Here is a 17,444-nt window from a genome sequence, read left to right as displayed (position 1 = left end):
TCAATGCTTATTTTAAAGTATTTTTTTCTGTTTTCATACATTTAAATGTTCACAGTTGTGAGAAATTATGGCTCATCAGGCCATCAGAGGTTCAGATAGTAATTAGTTTGTGATAGCAGACATAGCAATATAAAAAGTTGAAAAGCTTTCTGATGGTGGAAACTCAAATTGTATATTTTGACATGTGATGTTGACAAAGTTAATACTATTAAATTAAACTCAAGGTGAGTTGGCGAGCTTTGATTTTCTTACTGTGCCTATTTGTAAATGTCAGTACTGATGGAAGTGTTTTTTGTCAGCATGTGTGGTGAGATCAACATTTATTGATTAAAAAGTCTCATCCTTCCAAACCTGTGTATAATGCTGCCAATTACTGACAGATTCATGCTTCTAGCTTTGTAACTACGAGTAATTTTCCCATATGATTACTCTGTTGAGTAAAACCTTTGCCCATCTATCTACCTGAGTAGCTGTAGGGGAAGGTTTGCCCCACCTGTTTCATGAATGTTTGTGCAATGTCTCTGGGCCACACAGTCCTTCAGGAAAAATTATTTTACGATCCCTTACTTCACAATCCAGCTACCAGTTGAATCTCTCTAGTCCGGCACGCTCTAGTCCAGCAACACTGATGGTCTAGCCTGATTTTAAATAGCTGGGTGTCCATTTATCATGGGTGTAGCCAAGTTTCCCATGGTTCCATAAAGCTTATTTACAGCCCTCACTTCTCAGTGTTCTGTGCTGTTATTAAGCTCTAATTTACCCCCTAAATGTCTTCTGAGAGCGCAATAAGCAGTGGAAGTGTTGGTAATGCTGGTAGACAATACTGACCTCTGGTGGTTTGGCAAATTCCCTGATTCAGCACTGGTCCGGTCCCGAGGGTGCCGGATTAGAGAGGTTCAATCTGTATTCCACGTCTTACGAACTTTACATTTTCTCTTCACCTTGCATCTCATGTTTTAACACCATAGAGGAAATTTGTATCCAGCTGTTGGTGAAGGTAAAACATGAAAGAACCTCTGACATCTATCCGGAATGATTTTCCAGGAGACACTGTTGCCAGTAGACATCACTGATGATTATTCATCTAATTTTTTTTTTTTCCTTTTTCTCTTTCAGTGTGGCAAAGGTGCTGAAAACTTCGACAAATTCTTTACTCGAGGACAGCCTGTGTTAACACCACCTGATCAGCTGGTCATTTCTAATATAGACCAAACAGATTTTGAAGGGTTCTCCTATGTCAACCCACAGTTCATACATCCTAGCTTGCAAAGTGTAATATGAAACTGATACACCTGAACAAACCACACAGCGGGAAAGGGTCCTTTGCCCTAGAATTTTTAGGCCTTTGACTTGTTGGTTCCAGGTGAGCCTGAAAATTGTAGGGTAAAAACCCTAGGAGAAGGGGTGAAAAAAGGACACTCATTCAGGATTTGGCTTTGCACAAAGAGAAGTTGTCTTAGTAGGACCTCGTGTAATATACCGTGCCCGTTTATTAACCTAGAAGTCACTAATGGCTGTAGGTTACTCTTATGAAGTTAGCCATTTTTGGTACATTTTAATACATTTGCATAGTCTCTATTCTCCCCTTCGCCCCCCATATCTCCAACACTGGAAAAAGCATGTTAGAAAGAACGTAACAGCAGCAAATAGACTAAAAACGAATCCACCTTAAAACAAAAGGTCTTCAGCCCTTAAATGTGGATAGCATGAAGTGTGAGGACTTGGCCCAGAAGGACTACATTTCCTTTTGGCCCTTCTGATGGCAGGGCACCACAAGTACCTGAAAGGGATGGGTAACCAGGAGGGCCCTGGATAAGATTGTTCGAAGCAAGGTATTTCAAAATTATTGTTTTTAGAAAAATATGTACAGGTGCTAGGTGGCTTGGGTTTTTTTAATGAAATCAAGTCAAGCACGTAGGCTTTGAAACTCAATTGCACAAAACAATACACAAATTTAAACAATTTTTCAGTAGCGGACAGATATTTAGGAATGATGGTAACTAGCACACATGGCAAATATTAGCTCAAGGATAAAATTGCATTTTTAATACTACAAATAATGCTTGTGTTAACTATAATCTCCATGAGATTAATCTGTGATCCAGGGTGCCATTGTTAGTTATATTTTAATTTAATTTACACCGCTACTCCAGTTCATTGTTAGCCAGACCTACCAATACCTATATTTTGCTATAAATTTCTTGTTAACCAATGTGCAAAACAGAACTGTACCCAGTTACAAATTACTCACACTTATTTATTTAGTAGGCTACAGAATAGGGTGGTAGAGGAGAACAACATAAGCAGTGATTTAATGTCAGTGTGGAGTTCAGACTCACTTCCTATCTTCCCAAGGTAACTTGGGATGTTTTTGGTCTAAATTCCACTTAAAAAATCCCAGAACAGTGGAATATTGGAGCCTCCAAAAAAAAAAAAAAAAGTAGTTAAATATTGGTTGATGGAAGGGAACTTAATACATTTTGCATATGCTTCCTGCAATGAATTTTGCACGTTTAATATTAACCCTTAATAATAAGCAAATTTCTATTATCGACATAATCGTATCAAGTATAAAAAGAGTATTATTAAATTATAAAGCAAAATTGTGCTGTTTGTGAAGGTGCTTGTTCTGAATGAGCATTATTATTTAGATTTAGCTGAATGTTTTATTGCTAATTTTTTGGGGTTTTTTTTAATTTTAGTTTATGGATATGGTCAATGGGATAGGATATACTATGTTTTATTTTTAAACAGTAATGGCTACCTGCAAGGTTTTATACAAGATTCAGCGAGGCTTTTATTTCACATGTCTGACTAGCAGAAAAAGAAAATGGATTTTCTTTCTTCGCAGTGATGAACACTGTAATTAATGCACTCTTCTATTGTAGCAGTCATCTGGTCAAAATGATTGATATGTCTTCTTTGATCTTACTAGAAGATTCAAAGCTCAGTAAATATTTGTGTGCATATTTTGGTTCCATTACAGCATGTAAGTTGGTAGAGTCCTTACCTTTTCCTTTCTCTTTTCCTTACTACTGTTAGCACTCTCAGACATTTTTGCTTTCTGAATGTGCATGTCACTGACAGAAGCTGTCGTCTCTACTGCTGCATGCAGAATGATCTCTGTTTCTTTTCCGGCATGCAAACTTACTCTCATGCAAAGTAAAATATTTCCCCAAAAGACTTATACATTTATCAGAATCTGTAGCAAATTTTATTATCTGTTGTGTGTTATAGTAGATCATCTAAACAGTGCCAAAATACTGTGGAAGGGCCTAATCCTATAGACCATTGATTATATGTTTATTCATGACTCCCTTGAGAAGTCTCACACGTTGCCCCAGGGTTATGTCTGGGTGAAATTCAGCCATGTGCAGAGGGCCAGTATTAAGCTTACATATCGTTTCTTCTCTCAAAGCTGTTGAGGGTGTCAGTGATGCATAATCCTTGTGACTTGTGCTGATCTTCAGCCCAGGGGTGGATTTCATCCACAGATAGCCCCATTGCAGTTGTTGGGCCCACTTGTCTAAGAAAAGGACTACTCATATGCTCTCCAGGGGAATAAGTAATCTTGGGCCACTGGTAAAATGGAAGATTGGAAGATTTTAGAGAAACACGCTGCAATGAGGGACACTGTAAACAAAACAGAGATCAAGCTATTGGCTAACTACAGAAACTTTAAAACAAAATTTAAAATTAGTTTAGAAATAACTATTTTTAAAAACATCTGTGTCAAAATATTACGTTATCTGCCAAACCTGAGAATGAGTTATCTTGTTGGTATATCATTTATATCTTTAAAAACGGGTGCTCATCATAACATACCTGTAGTATTTCATGACCTACATTATTCTAATCTATTAACATTGAGCACCTGACACAGGGTGGGGACAGCAGGGCACCATGTGACATTTAATGGAGGGTCCAGCAGATTACTTCAAAGGATTAGATTTACAGTAAGGGGCTCTTAACATCACTGCTGCTGATATTGTGGGGAGCAGTCATTGAATGTACTCTAGGGGTATGTCTGTCAGAGATGGTTGTAGATAGTGCTTGGTCCTGCTGTGAGTGGAGAAGACTGGGCTTGACCTCTCAGGGTTCTTTCCAGTTCTAGTATTCTCTGAATCTGCTCTGCAACAAAAAAACCTCTGCCACCCAGTCTCAGAGTCTGGGTCAACTGAATTGGGCTCATGGAGCACAGGGCTATAAATTACAGTGCAGCTGTTCAGAGGCTTGTGCCTGATCTGTGATACCCTCCGTCCTTGCAGGGCTGCAAAGTCACAGCTGCAGCCCAAGACTGAAGATCAGGTCTACGATTTTTAGTCCTTCGGTTCAAGCCCCTTGGAGCTTAAATCAACTGATCCAGATTAGCCATAGGTGAGACGCTAGCCTTTTATTGCCGTGTAAGTATATCACTGGGGTGTTATGTTGGGCATTAGGTAATGGAGAGATCTGGCAAAGATGAAAATAGAAAAGAATAGTAGAACACAGCAGATCTAGAGGTGGGAGAAGCAGCAGGAGAAACTAAATGTAACAGAGGTGGGAGGAGGATGGTAGACAAGATATGGAACTTGTTTAACAGACGTGAACTGGTGCCATGGAATTCATCAGCTGTAGACCCACTTTTTAAGTGCTAAACGCTAAACAGTACTGTGCCTCCTGAGGCATAATCTTAAAGGGCTGGTCCACCATGCAAGTGGCAGAATGATTTGGTTTTGTTCATTTCCTCAAGATTTCTTATTTTTTATTTTCTTGCACTTGCACACGCTCTGCCATTGGTAAAGTTAAAAGCAGGAAGTCATCTCTGATCATGTTACCTTGAAGCTCCTGTGTTTATGACCACTCCTAATGAAAAGGTAATGTGAACTCTCCCATCCTGCAAGAATGAGGCAACATTGTGCAGAGCTATATAAAAGTGACTGACCAGACAAGTAACTGTTAACTACTGTGTCTTACTCAAGGTGTTTCTTATGAGCACTGATGTTAGGAGCAGCCCTTTATACATAATTTAAAAGCCCCATGCAGTGATTTCTTCATGATTTGGAAGTGCATGATAGAAAGTAAAACAAGTAGACTGTGGCTACACTAGCGAGTTTTGCCAACAAAGCCCCGTTTTTATTGACAAAACTGGTAGAACCTCCACACCCAAAATGTTTTGGCAACAGTATGTTGACAGATGCCAGCACATCTGCCAACAAACTTCTTCCTCTCCCAGATGAGGAAGAGTGCCTTTTGTCAACAGGTTCTGTCGATAAAAAAGTTGTATGGACTGTCTGTCAACAGACAGAGCATTCAGGTTGATGGGCATCCCTGTCTGCTTGTGCTTCTGCGTGCCTGTTTTGCCAAGAGAGCTTCTGAGCAATCTGGTTACTCTGTTGACAGAGCAGAGCGCTCTGCCGACTGACTTTTGTATGTGGCCACACTCTTTCGACAGAAGTTTTGTCAGGAAATCTTTTTTGGCAGATGACAGTAGCATAACCATAGCAAGAATCTTCCTAATGCTGTTTTATTACAGCTGTTATTTTATGTAAGAGAGATCAGTTTCCACGATGTGGCTATCCAGAGAACTTTGGCTAATATAAATAGTTGTTAATATTAAAGTGACGCTGTTTTAGATGGGTTCTTTCCCTTTGAGATAACAAAAAGTCCCTGATATCATGAGTTTATAAAATTAAAACTGACATTTTGTTGCATTAAAATTTATATTAATGTTTTGAGAACCTGATCTTATAAGCTCCTAAATGGACTCTGCTCCCATTAACTTCTGAAGGAGCTGAGATTTCTTACAACTCCCCAAGGTGAGGTATACCATAGCAATGGTGGGTGCCTGTTGGAAATTGATTAATTGGGCTGAGGGATGATAAATAGAAAGATGTCTCAAAGAGCTTGTTAAAACCTCAATTCATAGGGAATTTTAACTATTGAAAGAAAATTTCAGGTTCAGGCAGCTTATCTGAAACGTGTTGTGACTGGCCATGATCCATCACCCCCCCCCCCCCCAAAAAATAAATCCCTATTAAGTTGCATAGAAATGAGAGGTTTTTTTTAATTACAGGTAACATATCTCAACATAATTTGTAAGAAACTCTATAGATGCAAAACTCTCCATATCCCAAGTCAAGGCAAAAAGACAGCTGCATGAGAGAGTAAGCAGTGAAATAAATGGGGTCAGTATGTTCTTGTGTAGAGATGAAATCCAACCCTATGCAGGGAGTGAGAATGAAGCCTTGGAATCACTGAAGTCACACTTAAATCCTCAAGGGATTAATCTCATCCTAGGCCTCCAGCTGGTCCTCGGAATGTGGTGGATTTCAGTTTGTGGGCAAAATCCTTCAAATCCTTATTCACATCCTGTTGATTTCAGTGTGATTACTTGGGTGAGATGAAGACTGCTCACATGAATCTGGGCTTGCAAGACAGTGCCAATTTATTTGCACTCCATTCCTGCCATCAACAGGAATTGCAGGTGCGTAAAGAGAGAACACACTCAACATTAAAAAGTCCAATGTAGCCTAGGTTAGGAATTCAGGGAGGAACGTTTAGCCTTCAGATCTTTCATAGTCTGCAGAAATAAAATGGGATTTATTTCTTCTTTTAGCTAAAGACAATCCTGCTGTCAGTCATTGATTAATGAATAAAGTAATCTGTAGCGAGCATACACTCTGATCCTTTAAAATCTTTCCTGTTCTGCAAGGTCAATTCCATAGGAAAACAAGTAGTCTCCTATAAAACAAACCAGGGAATAAACTTATCTCCTTGCAGGAAAGGTGGAACATTAAAGGTCCAGAGAGATTCAATTACTAATACACTTTGGCTATGCCTACATGAGAAGCATGTCGATAGAAGTGGCGGTCGGAAGGGATTTCCCTGCAAATCTTCTGTCGACAGACTGCGTCTACACATAAAAGCAGATCGAAAGCGCAATCTGCTCTGTCGAAAGGGAGCACACAGACTGCCCGGCCCTCTCTCAAGGGAACGAGAAGCCCTGTCTGTTGACAAAAGGGCCCTGGAGCATCTACATGACTGTTTTGTCAACAGACGACTGTTGAGAAGGGCATTATACCTGAACACAGAGAGGTATAACACTGCCGGCGGATGTGCCGAGTTTTATTGACAGACTATCAACATAGCACATTTTGCAGGGAGGCGCTCTGCAGGATTTTTCCAACAAAAGCCCAATTTTGCTGGAAAAACCCTCTTGAGAAGACATAGTCTTTATGGGTACCTTTCTTTTGGTGTGTGCATGTGACTCCAGTCAATGGAGGAGCAAAGAGGGATGTGTACAGGAGCAGCCCTTTAAATCGCTGCATGGCACACTCTGGGCAACTGAGGGCTGGCAGCAGAGGAACAGTAGCACCTTCCAAGCTGCACTGAGGACTGTCTGCCACCAGCCCTGCCCCTTCTGAGCGCACAGAGCAAACCTCTCCCCCGACCTTGCCCAGAGGGCCAGGAAGCCCGTCAGCCCTGCTGACTCCAGTTAAACTGAGCAGGAGTTACATGCAGTCATCAAAGAGAGATGCTCTTTGCAATAAAGCACAACTCTGGAAACATCAATGAGAAATCTTTGCTATCACTAGAAAGAGTATTTGTAGAATTTGGTTTGCAGTAGCTGTGCTAACCTGCCAAGGAATTTCTCGAAATGCATTGTGATTTGTTTTATGTTTTAGTCATTGACATAAATTGTTGTATATAATTTGTCTCTTTACAAATTTCCATGACAAATACAGAAACTCAGTTATCTCTGTGCTGTTAGTTAGGGAGATATTTAGCTAGAATTAAAAAATGAAAGACCGTACATAAAAACCAAACTATTCTTTCCTTCTATTCCATAACCTTAGAAACTATTTTAAATGATGTGTTATATAAAAATTGACATAGTAACCACGTATGATATCATATCAAGTAATAGCAGTGCCAGTAATGATTGGTAATGAAATAGCCTTATAATGGATGGTAATCATGCACTAAAGCCCTCCTGTTCATAAGAAAATCCTGAGAGGGAGGGGGTGCTCTTGTGTTCTGAGCACAGATCTGGGATCCATAAACATGTGTTCTAATCCCAGGTTTGACACTAACTCCCTCTGTGGCCTTGGGCAAGTTACTTAACCTCTCTGTCTCAGTTTCCCCATCTGTAAAATGGGGATAATAATACTTACGTCCTTCACTGCATATTGTGAGGACTACTTAGTTAATGTTTCTAATACACTTTTAACATGAAAAGTGTTATGTAATTGTAAGTATTATTATAATTTTTTAATACTAAATAAATCGGTTTATTCAATTCACATGGTGTTGCTTGATATGCCATGCTATTTATACTTTTATATAACTTTAGTAATTCTACTGAAACCATTTAAAAGGAAAAAAAACATATCTGATATGTTTCTTATAGGATTTGGAGTACAGCTTAGCTCTTGTTAACTGAACTCATGTCACAATGTGAAGCGTTCTTGCCAGTCATGTTGAGGTCGGTTGCTCTACCCGCTTTGCAACTACTGAAACGTTTTTGTGCCATTTAAAAATTCTTTGCAAGTAGAAGTCTTAGCAGAATTTATTATTGTCGTGCAAAACTCCATATGGCCAAATAAAATTGGCAACCCAACTGTTTTCCAGGAATGCTCAGCTATGTCTCCTGACAGAAAAAATAATCTTTTTTTTGCAATTGTCCCATCAGTGAGGATTTTTGTTCAGCTGGTAATTTAACTGGCATCTGTGAGACATTGAGCTTCTGCTTCATTTCACACCAGGCTCAGCCATGGCATCATCCATAGTTCAAGTGATGAGAAAAGCAGCCCCCCAAGTGGTATTTTTTTCTTCTTTGGTAACTAGCTAAAAATTCAGTAGTGATTAAAGGTAGAAATGCAAAAGCAATAGCAACAGCACTGATCATATTGCACGACTTGGTCTGCTTCCATTGACTCGATAGAGATGGATTTCACTCTGGTTTGTTACTCGTGTGACTTCATTGACTGATTTTTAATATCCTCTGAAGTCCAGACATGCAAGGGTACGAGCAGCAGGACTGTGAACTTGGGGGGGTTTCTGTTGATGTCAGTGGGAGTCAGAATAGATGGTAGGTGAGATCCAGATCTGTTGCTGTTTTATGTCAAGGGAAGCAGACTGGGCCCTGTGTTAATTTCCGATTAGAAGAAATTGTTGTGAAGCCTTCCGCTAATACCAAGGGTTTTTTTAACTATTTATAAATAGGTGAACAAAACTGATTTTAAGAACAATAAGCTTTGAATCTTGATAAGCCACCATTGTGTTTTTAAAGAGCAATTTGAACTGATAAAGAAACAAACTGATTTTTTTCCCTGATTCCATGCTACTGTTGTTCAATCAGTGTTCTTTGCACCCTCTTGTATTTTAGGGCTCTGTTCTGCAAGGTGCTGATTACTCTGGCTCTGATCCAGCCAAGCACTTCAGCATGGTACTTTAAGCACATCAGCAATCCCACTGATGTTAGTAGAAATACTCCCAGCGTTGTAGCTCCAACTGTGCTTCAGTATTGCACGGAATCCAGGCTCATAGCACTCTCCACCTTGCAGAACTGAGAGCAAAGCTTGTAAGCATGTGTTTAGGTCCATCCAGGCTCAACTTCAAGCCGTGCATGCTTAAATCCCAGTGAAATCAGTGGGATTTAAACACATGCTTGAGTGTTTTGTTGCATGGGGACCTTACTGAGCATTCTTGCTGCTGTGAGGCAAAGATTTAACACCGTAGAGTTATGTCGATAGAAAGCGTTTCAAATCTGTTCACTTCTTTGGGTTACTAGAATGAATGTAAGAAAAACAATTCTAACAAAATGAAATGCTTTGTTGCCTCTTTTAAAAGCTTAAAAATACAGCTCACCATATTCATACTTTTAGCAAGAGAATGTCTTTTATAGAATGCGCCTGAGACAATTGAAATTGTTGCATTTGTTGTGTTAACATTTTTATTGTTTTTTAACAAGGAACGATACCACTGTTAAACACTGATGGATATCATTTTAAGACCCAAACTTTGTTTTTTTATAAAAAGGACATTATTTTCTTATTATTTAATTACAAGATGTGATAGGAAAATCTGGAGAGGTGATTCATTTCTCAAAAATGATATTGGAAGAATATCTGGCAAGACGGATGTATAAATTACTGCATTTTTTTATTAATTATTTAATCTTTAGTCTTTGCATGATATGCTTTTGTTAAATATTAATTGTAGTTTGAAAGCAAGTGTGTATGAATAAAGATACTTGATCATTGCTGTGTGTTCTTTTCTCCGACTTTCATCCTTTGGGGAACTCCAATGACTGAATTCTTCGCTGTAAGTTAGCAGTCCAGCATTTCCCCAAACTTTGTGCTGGATTTGGCTTACCCAAGCTGTGCAATTCAGAAGGAGATCTGAATTTCCCACTATTTAGGCTGTCCAAATTCAGAGTTTTGATGGGCTTCTCTCTAAGGACTTTGTCCTATGCCCATTGACATGGAAAGCAATGAAATCATTGATTCATTGGTGTAGTGGGGTCATGAAAGCATTATCTTAAGCCTGTAGCCATTTTGAGTAAAGTAGTTATAATCATCATAAAGGATAGCCAGTGACAGAATGATCCTGTTCCCTGCACGTTTCCAGCGAATGATATTTTTCTGTAAAATTTTAAAATCAGGCTCTGAGCCTGCAAAGGGGCCTGTGCTTGTGGACTCCTGTAGCTGGGTAGTGCCCTACTGAATTGAGTAGGACAATGCCTGCACCTGCATGGATCCAATAATAGCACTGAGGCGATGGGTGAAATCCTGGCCTTATGGAAGTCATTGGGAACTTGGCAATTGATTTCAGTGGGCCCAGAATTTTGCCCTAGATCAGTAGTTCTCAAACTGTGAGTTGGCACCAGTGATGCCTGTAAGATGAGCAATTGGGCGACCCCTCAGGAGAGAAGGAAATGCTGCCAAGCTGACTAGCAGAGCACCCACAGCCGGCAGCATGTGTTTCTACTCGTGGTGTACATCTGTACCTGCCTCTGCACAGAACAAAATGTATTCCACACGCGGCAAAATTAGAGGGAACATTTGTCAGGATGCTGAGGTGGGTTGCTAACCCATTTTAATGGAGATGCTGGGGCTGACATTAGACTTGCTGGGTCGCAGGGCCCAAGCTTCACCACCTGGGACCAAAGCCCAGGCCTGTTGGCTTTAACTGTGGATATCAAGGATGAGGTTGCAGACACACACACACACACACTCTGTCTGTGGTCCTTCTTGCAGTGGTGAGGGTTGGGCTTTGGGTCCCCTGGCTGGGGCTCAGGAGGGCTCAGGGCTCAGTCCTTCTTCCGCGGGTCAGATAGTAACATTTATTGTTGGACTAGGGTCATGGCACAATGAAGTTTGAGAACCCCTGCCCTAGAGGTTTGGTGTTTAAAAAAAGGAATTTTACTGCACCATGCATTAATTTGGCTTTACCTAAATAATCCAAATGTCAACCAAGCACTAAAGGAGGTGTATTCTAAAGCAGAAATCACAGGACTTTGGAAATATTCACACCCTAATTCAGCCGTTCTGAACCATTAAGGAAGTGGGACTTTCCAGGGAGCATCTGGAGCTGCAATACCATGATGATCCATGGTGTGGGGAAATGAAGAGGGTTTCTGGATGTGGTGTGTTGACCAGCAATCGGGACTGTAGGTAGGACTATTGTTTTGGGCAACCACTCGCCAGTCTGACCTAAGCATCTCTAAGTTTGCCCTTCATCCCACACCACAGCTATGAGGAGCAATATGAGCTCTTCTGTGGAGGTAGCTCACAGGACCTGCAGCAATTGTATGAACACTGCTAACAGGGTAATAGTATATATATATATATATATATAACAGGGTAATAGTAGCACAGGATTTATTGCATTTAATAATGGCGTTCATAATCAAATATCTGAGGTGGTGATTATGTACAGACTAATCCACCTTGATTAGTTACATAAACACAGTACATGAGTGCAAGTATAGCTAGAATAACACCATACTCCTGCTCCCTCCTGATGGGCTTGAGGAGTAGAAAGACCAGCCTAACCATTGGTGAGAGGTGATACAGCAGCAGAAACTAAAGATTTAGAGAGAGACTAGTAGAAAGAAGAAAACAAGCAGAACCAAAAGAATCAAGAGAGAACCAAAAGCCGCTGTCAGCCACGGGGTGTTATAGGTCTCCTTACGTAACTTCAACCCAATCTTGCAAAGCCAAAACTAGACTTCCACAGTCTAAGGTTCTGATACCCATGCCTGCTGGGGGAACGGAACTAACAACCTCCTTTGACTATGCATAAGATAGTACATTGCATCCTCATTAACAGCTTCCAAAAATGAGCATGGGGTGGGGGGCAAGATACCACATACCAGCCTTTGGTGACCTTGATCTTCACTTTGCAATACATAGGATGACTGATCCAACGGGACCATAACATCTTGGCACCTCACAAGATATAAATGCCATCTACTAGCTGAACTAAAGCCTGGGAACACAGATGCACTCCCCTTATATGTCTCTGTCTGGAAATGTCCAGACACCCACACCTACCTAGTTCAAGCTAATCTTTTACGTAGTATGATCCCTGTAGGCCTCTTGCATTACTGCTAAAATGAAATAAAACAGTGAAAGGCAGAAAGAAATAGCAGATAATATATAATATAGGCTTAGGCCACCAGAATAAGATGATATCAGCTACAGGAGAGCCAAGAGTGGGAACTTTAATATGCTGATGGAGAGTTGTCCCTCTTTCCCCTGATCAGACCACAAAGAAGAATGCAGCATGCTGCTGTTGACATTTACAGCGTTGTCTTCTACAGCACAAGAGAGAGAGGTCTTTGTGTTGGTGCTGAATGTGGGATCCCTTCCTGGTGACCCATGGTGAGCTTCGTTAAGGAGTTATGCTCTGTATGGGGTTTGTACTCCAATGGACTTGACAATCAAAATAAGCTTCCTGTGACCCTACAGTGTATGGGTAAGTGTGACATTTCTCCCTTTTGTGACTAGTTTTTACAGCCCCTAAAAGCTTTCTACCACCACCAAGTAGTTACTCACTAGCAAGTCGACCTGGCATAGCTTGAGTATTTTAATGAGTTAAGGCTACCACCCCCAGCCCCCGTTTGGAAACTAAAGGGAAATGGATATGGTTCATGCAAATGATTTTATTTTTGGAAAATGAAGGTAAAAATGTTTGTATTAATAAAAGTCTGAGAATGAGGTCTCATGGGACTTATTGCAAGTGACCACATCAAGAAAGATGGAGCTGATCCATGGAGGGGAAGGGCTGTACTGCCCAGATCTAGCATCCCCACTGGGGAGCTGGGTTATGGTTCCTGGCCCCAGGGTCTCTGGGGCAGGGGGAGGGAAGGTTGAGCTGGGCCAGGCTGGCCTCTTCAGGCCTGTCTTAGCTCCTGAGGGAGGGAGGCCCCTTCCCACACCCCAGGGGACATGAAGGCTGGTCTCATCACTGGAGGATCCCTTTCCCTGCTCCAGCATGAACAAGGGGGTCGGGTGTGAGCTGGGGCTGGGATCTTTTCCCCAACCTGGACACAGTGGCAAGAGGGACAGGATCGTGGCTCTTTCCCACCCTGTGGCATGGCAGTAGTGTGTGTGGGTTAGGGGCCATGTTTTTTTTCTCTGGCCCCAGCACAGCAGAAGGTGGCAGGCCTGGGGCCATAGCAGTTTTCCTAGCCTCAAAATGTGCTTGGGTGGGCCCTGTCTCCATGTGGCCTCTCTTTTCCTGCTGCAGCTGCCCTGGTGGTCATTCTGCAGTATGGCTGTTCCCCGCACGCACTGTTGCCAGTGGTGAGTCTGAAGTACGTCGTTCCTCCTGTCGGTGCCTCTCCCTTTGCATGTTCTGAGACATCCTGGGATTTCAGGTGTTTCCCACTTTCCAGTCACAACCAAACACTGACCTTGGCTTAAGTTCAGGTAAGAGGAAGCTGCATACCAAATTTGATGGTTGGAGCTTTTATGGATTGAGGCATCCTTGAACAAGAATAGCACTGACAGACAGACAAACACACTCTGAAATACGTATGTAGCAGATTTAACTCAAGGGGTGGAGGTGTGTTCTTTGTTTCTCAAGAGCTTAGGTGCTGTCCATCAAGAAATTACGGTGTGGGAAGGACTTTTACCGTACAGCAACACTGTCCAGCATAACAGGGTTGTAGAAAAGAAGCATTTCTAAATTGTATGGTGCACTTAGGTCAACAGAAAGTAATAAACCCCACTAGAATCTGACTGCCACATCAGACTCATTATGAGAGCTTTAATAATGACCAGAGCTCGAGGCCTCAGTTTTCCATCTCATTTAGCTTTATTGGAGCTTCCATAGAATCCTGGAACTGGAAGGGACCTCAGGAGGTCATCAACTCCAGCCCCCTGCCCAAAGCAGGATCAACCCTAACTAAATCATCCCAGCCAGGACTTTGTCAAGCTGGGACTTAACAACCTAAAGGGATGGAGATTCCACCACCTCTCTAGGCAATGCATTCCAGTGCTTCACCACCCTCCTAGTGAAATAGTTTTTCCTAATTCCCACCTAGACCTCCCCCCGCTGTAACTTGAGACCATTGCTCCTTATTCTGCCATCCACTGAGAGTAGCCTCTTTCCATTCTCTTTAGAACCCCACTTCAGGAAGGTGAAGTCTGCTATCAAATCGCCTTTCGCTCATCTGCAAATAAATAACCCCTAATCCCTCAGCCTCTCCTCTGAGGTCATGTGCTCCGGCTCCCTAATTATTTTGCTTGCCCTCTGCTGGACCCTCTCCAATGCATCCACATTCTCAATCTCTTAATTATTCCTCTTCTCCTTTCACACACTCAGACATGTATATTAGTGCATGGATGAAAAAAGAAAGCTGTCTAATTGAGTCGAGCTGTTCAGATGTGCATCAACGAGGTGTGTATGTTACTATAATGTGGTAAGTTTTTTAAACATGATTCAGTGCTGTGGCATGCAACTGAGAATATACACATTCTTCAAAAAGTTTATATGCTTAAGGACATGGACTGACGGAAGAGATGAAAGGTGTCTTGAAGGCTTTCCTGTGGATCTAGAGGGAAATAGAAGTAACAAAAACATGGTTTACTGAAGCTTGGAAGATGTCTCTCCCTGAATGTTGCACTCTGCTAAAGCATTTTTTAATAGTGGAAATGTAAAATCGCCTACAACTTTTTGAAAAATGTGTAGGTTCTCTACTGTATGTCACAGTACTCAGTTATGTTCTTCATTTTCTTTGCTTATGTTCTGCTTTATCTTTGTAACTGCATTATATAACTCTGGGTACCTTACTGGACTACACTTGGCATAAAAAAAATGCTGTGCATTTATTTAAAAAAAAACACATCTGAAATTCCTGAACAAGCAGAGCAAAGAGCACCTCAGGTTTGTTTCAGTGTGACAATCTCTTTGAAAATATTGCCGGACAGGAGTTCGTTGCTCGGACAAATTGGCCCGTGTTCAACTACAGACTGGCATTTTGTGATTTCTTTGTCTTGCGGCTTCTCCAGTCTCAGGTATTTAATTATTTCCATCAGACAGCCGAGTGCATTGGATGCCTCAGTGATTCCATTACCGTGCTTCCTCGCATTCACAATGTTATCGCCCAAGCCGGGGAGATGCTCTGAAGTTATTTCTAACAATTGGAAATCCAGGCCTGGGTTTTCATTCGTAAAGAAAACCAAGAGTGTTGGGTGCTTTGTTCATTTGAATGGCTCTGTTTGAGAAAACCAATTCAGGAATTGATAAGTGCCCCACACAGCACCTCGGTTTTTCAAGTGCGTGTGTGAGAGTGATGGGGAAAGTATCAAATGCAAGTAGTCATTAAGAAGATGAATTCTCAAAACTTACAAAGGTGCGGGCTATGCTCCCAAAGGGGAAACCTTGGGGTGATGTCCCTCTCTGGCGAGTGGGTTATTTTTGTATCATAGAATCGTACAATCCTAGGGCTGGAAGAGACCTCAAATCAAGTCCAGACCCCTGACCAAAGCAGGATCAACCCTAACAAAATCATCCTAGCCAGGGCTTTGTCAAGCCAGGACTGAAGAACCTCTACAGATGGAGATTCCACCACCTCTGTAGGTAACCCGTTCCAATGTAATCTTCTTCTTCAACTTCCAATTTAATCTTCTATTCTGCCTCTTGTAACTCCTTGCATGGCCCTTTACTTTCCATGCACGCTTACTAAGCTAGAAGTAACCTTCCACTTGACCAACATAATTTTATCCACAAATACCAAAAAGCAATTCTGTTGACATTAGGGGGGAGTCGTGTAAACATATTACTTGTTTAGAAGTATAAATAAGTTTATAATTTATTTAAAAAAATCATTTTATATAGTTTTGTTTCCCAATTGACCAGACAGTATTTCTTCAAAGTTAGCTTTCCATATAAAATCATTCCTCTAGAAAGTTGACAAACATAACTCCTAATTGAAATGCATGGTATGATGGGAGAGAGAGCCGGTAAAGTTCACCTTAGCCTGTGAATGGTTCAGAAAAGTTTCTTTACTGAATGGGCAGGCCAACGTCTCTCCCAATCTTTAAAACTCTGGTTCATTAGCTGAATTAAGAGACGGATTATTTGGAAGGAGCGCCACGATGAGGGAAAAGGCGTTAGTTCCATCCCAAGCCCATAGGGTGGATGCATATGAATTTCTGGAGGATGTGATTTTTTTTTTGGTCATTTTTCTAAAAATCAAAAGGTGAAGCCTTTTGGGCGCACATGATGGTGCTGATATTCTTAATGCTAGATATCAGTGACATCATAGATCCCTTGCTAAATTTTGATGCAGCAAACCAATGTGAATTCTTTCTTTTTCACTGGTATGTTACAACTTTCATTGTAAATACAGCTAAGCTGCCTTTGCAGCTAGGATAAGAAGACTTTTTCACCATTTAAGGAGTTGATCTGACTGATCATGAGATTCCTTTCTTGTACTAACACAGAAAAAAACCTGAATGAATGTAGTTCATTTTGAGTTTGGATGCCAATGAATGCTCACACAATTACTGTAGAACTCTGAGATACACGCACTCAAGTTGTACATATCTCAGGTTAATGCGACTCTGTGCAGCAGGGAGCTGGCTCTGGGCTTCCCACCACTTGGGAGCTAGGAATGCTGGTCAATTTCTTGGCTCCCACACATGGCAGGCAGCCTGGAGCCAGCTGCCAGTTCCCCAGCAGTCAGAGAAGCAGGGAAACTGACCAATTCTGCTGCGCTGGTCAGTTTCCTGGCTCCTGGCAGGGGCAGCGGCTGACTTGGCTGCTGTCCCTGACAAGAGGTTTCCCTGCTCCTGGCAGCTGCAGCAGACAAGAGCCTGACTTGGCTGCCACCACAGACAGGAGAGGAGAATTTGCGCTGATCAGTTTCCTGGCTCCCCCCAAGTTACATGGAAATTTGACTTTCGCAGGGTTGTGCAAGAATGCAACCTCTGTGTAAGTGGGGG

The 17,444-nt window shown here is 41.6% G+C and overlaps 1 protein-coding gene across 2 annotated transcripts in view; it reads left to right on the top strand.

Moving 5' to 3' along the window:
- PRKCA (protein kinase C alpha) overlaps positions 1–10,248 on the top strand; it is a 350,851-nt gene extending 340,603 nt beyond the window's left edge. For both annotated transcript variants that reach the window (XM_075014246.1, XM_075014244.1), the window contains one exon: positions 1,117–10,248. In XM_075014246.1, the coding sequence (XP_074870347.1) occupies positions 1,117–1,281 (165 nt within the window). In that variant the 3' untranslated portion in view covers positions 1,282–10,248. The remainder of the gene's footprint in view (positions 1–1,116) is intronic.
- The last annotated feature ends 7,196 nt before the right edge of the window (positions 10,249–17,444 follow it).

This window comes from Carettochelys insculpta, chromosome 20 (genome assembly GCF_033958435.1).
Source record: "Carettochelys insculpta isolate YL-2023 chromosome 20, ASM3395843v1, whole genome shotgun sequence".
In the NCBI taxonomy this organism is placed as follows: domain Eukaryota; kingdom Metazoa; phylum Chordata; order Testudines; family Carettochelyidae; genus Carettochelys; species Carettochelys insculpta.
This window is presented reverse-complemented; position numbering and strand designations above follow the sequence as displayed.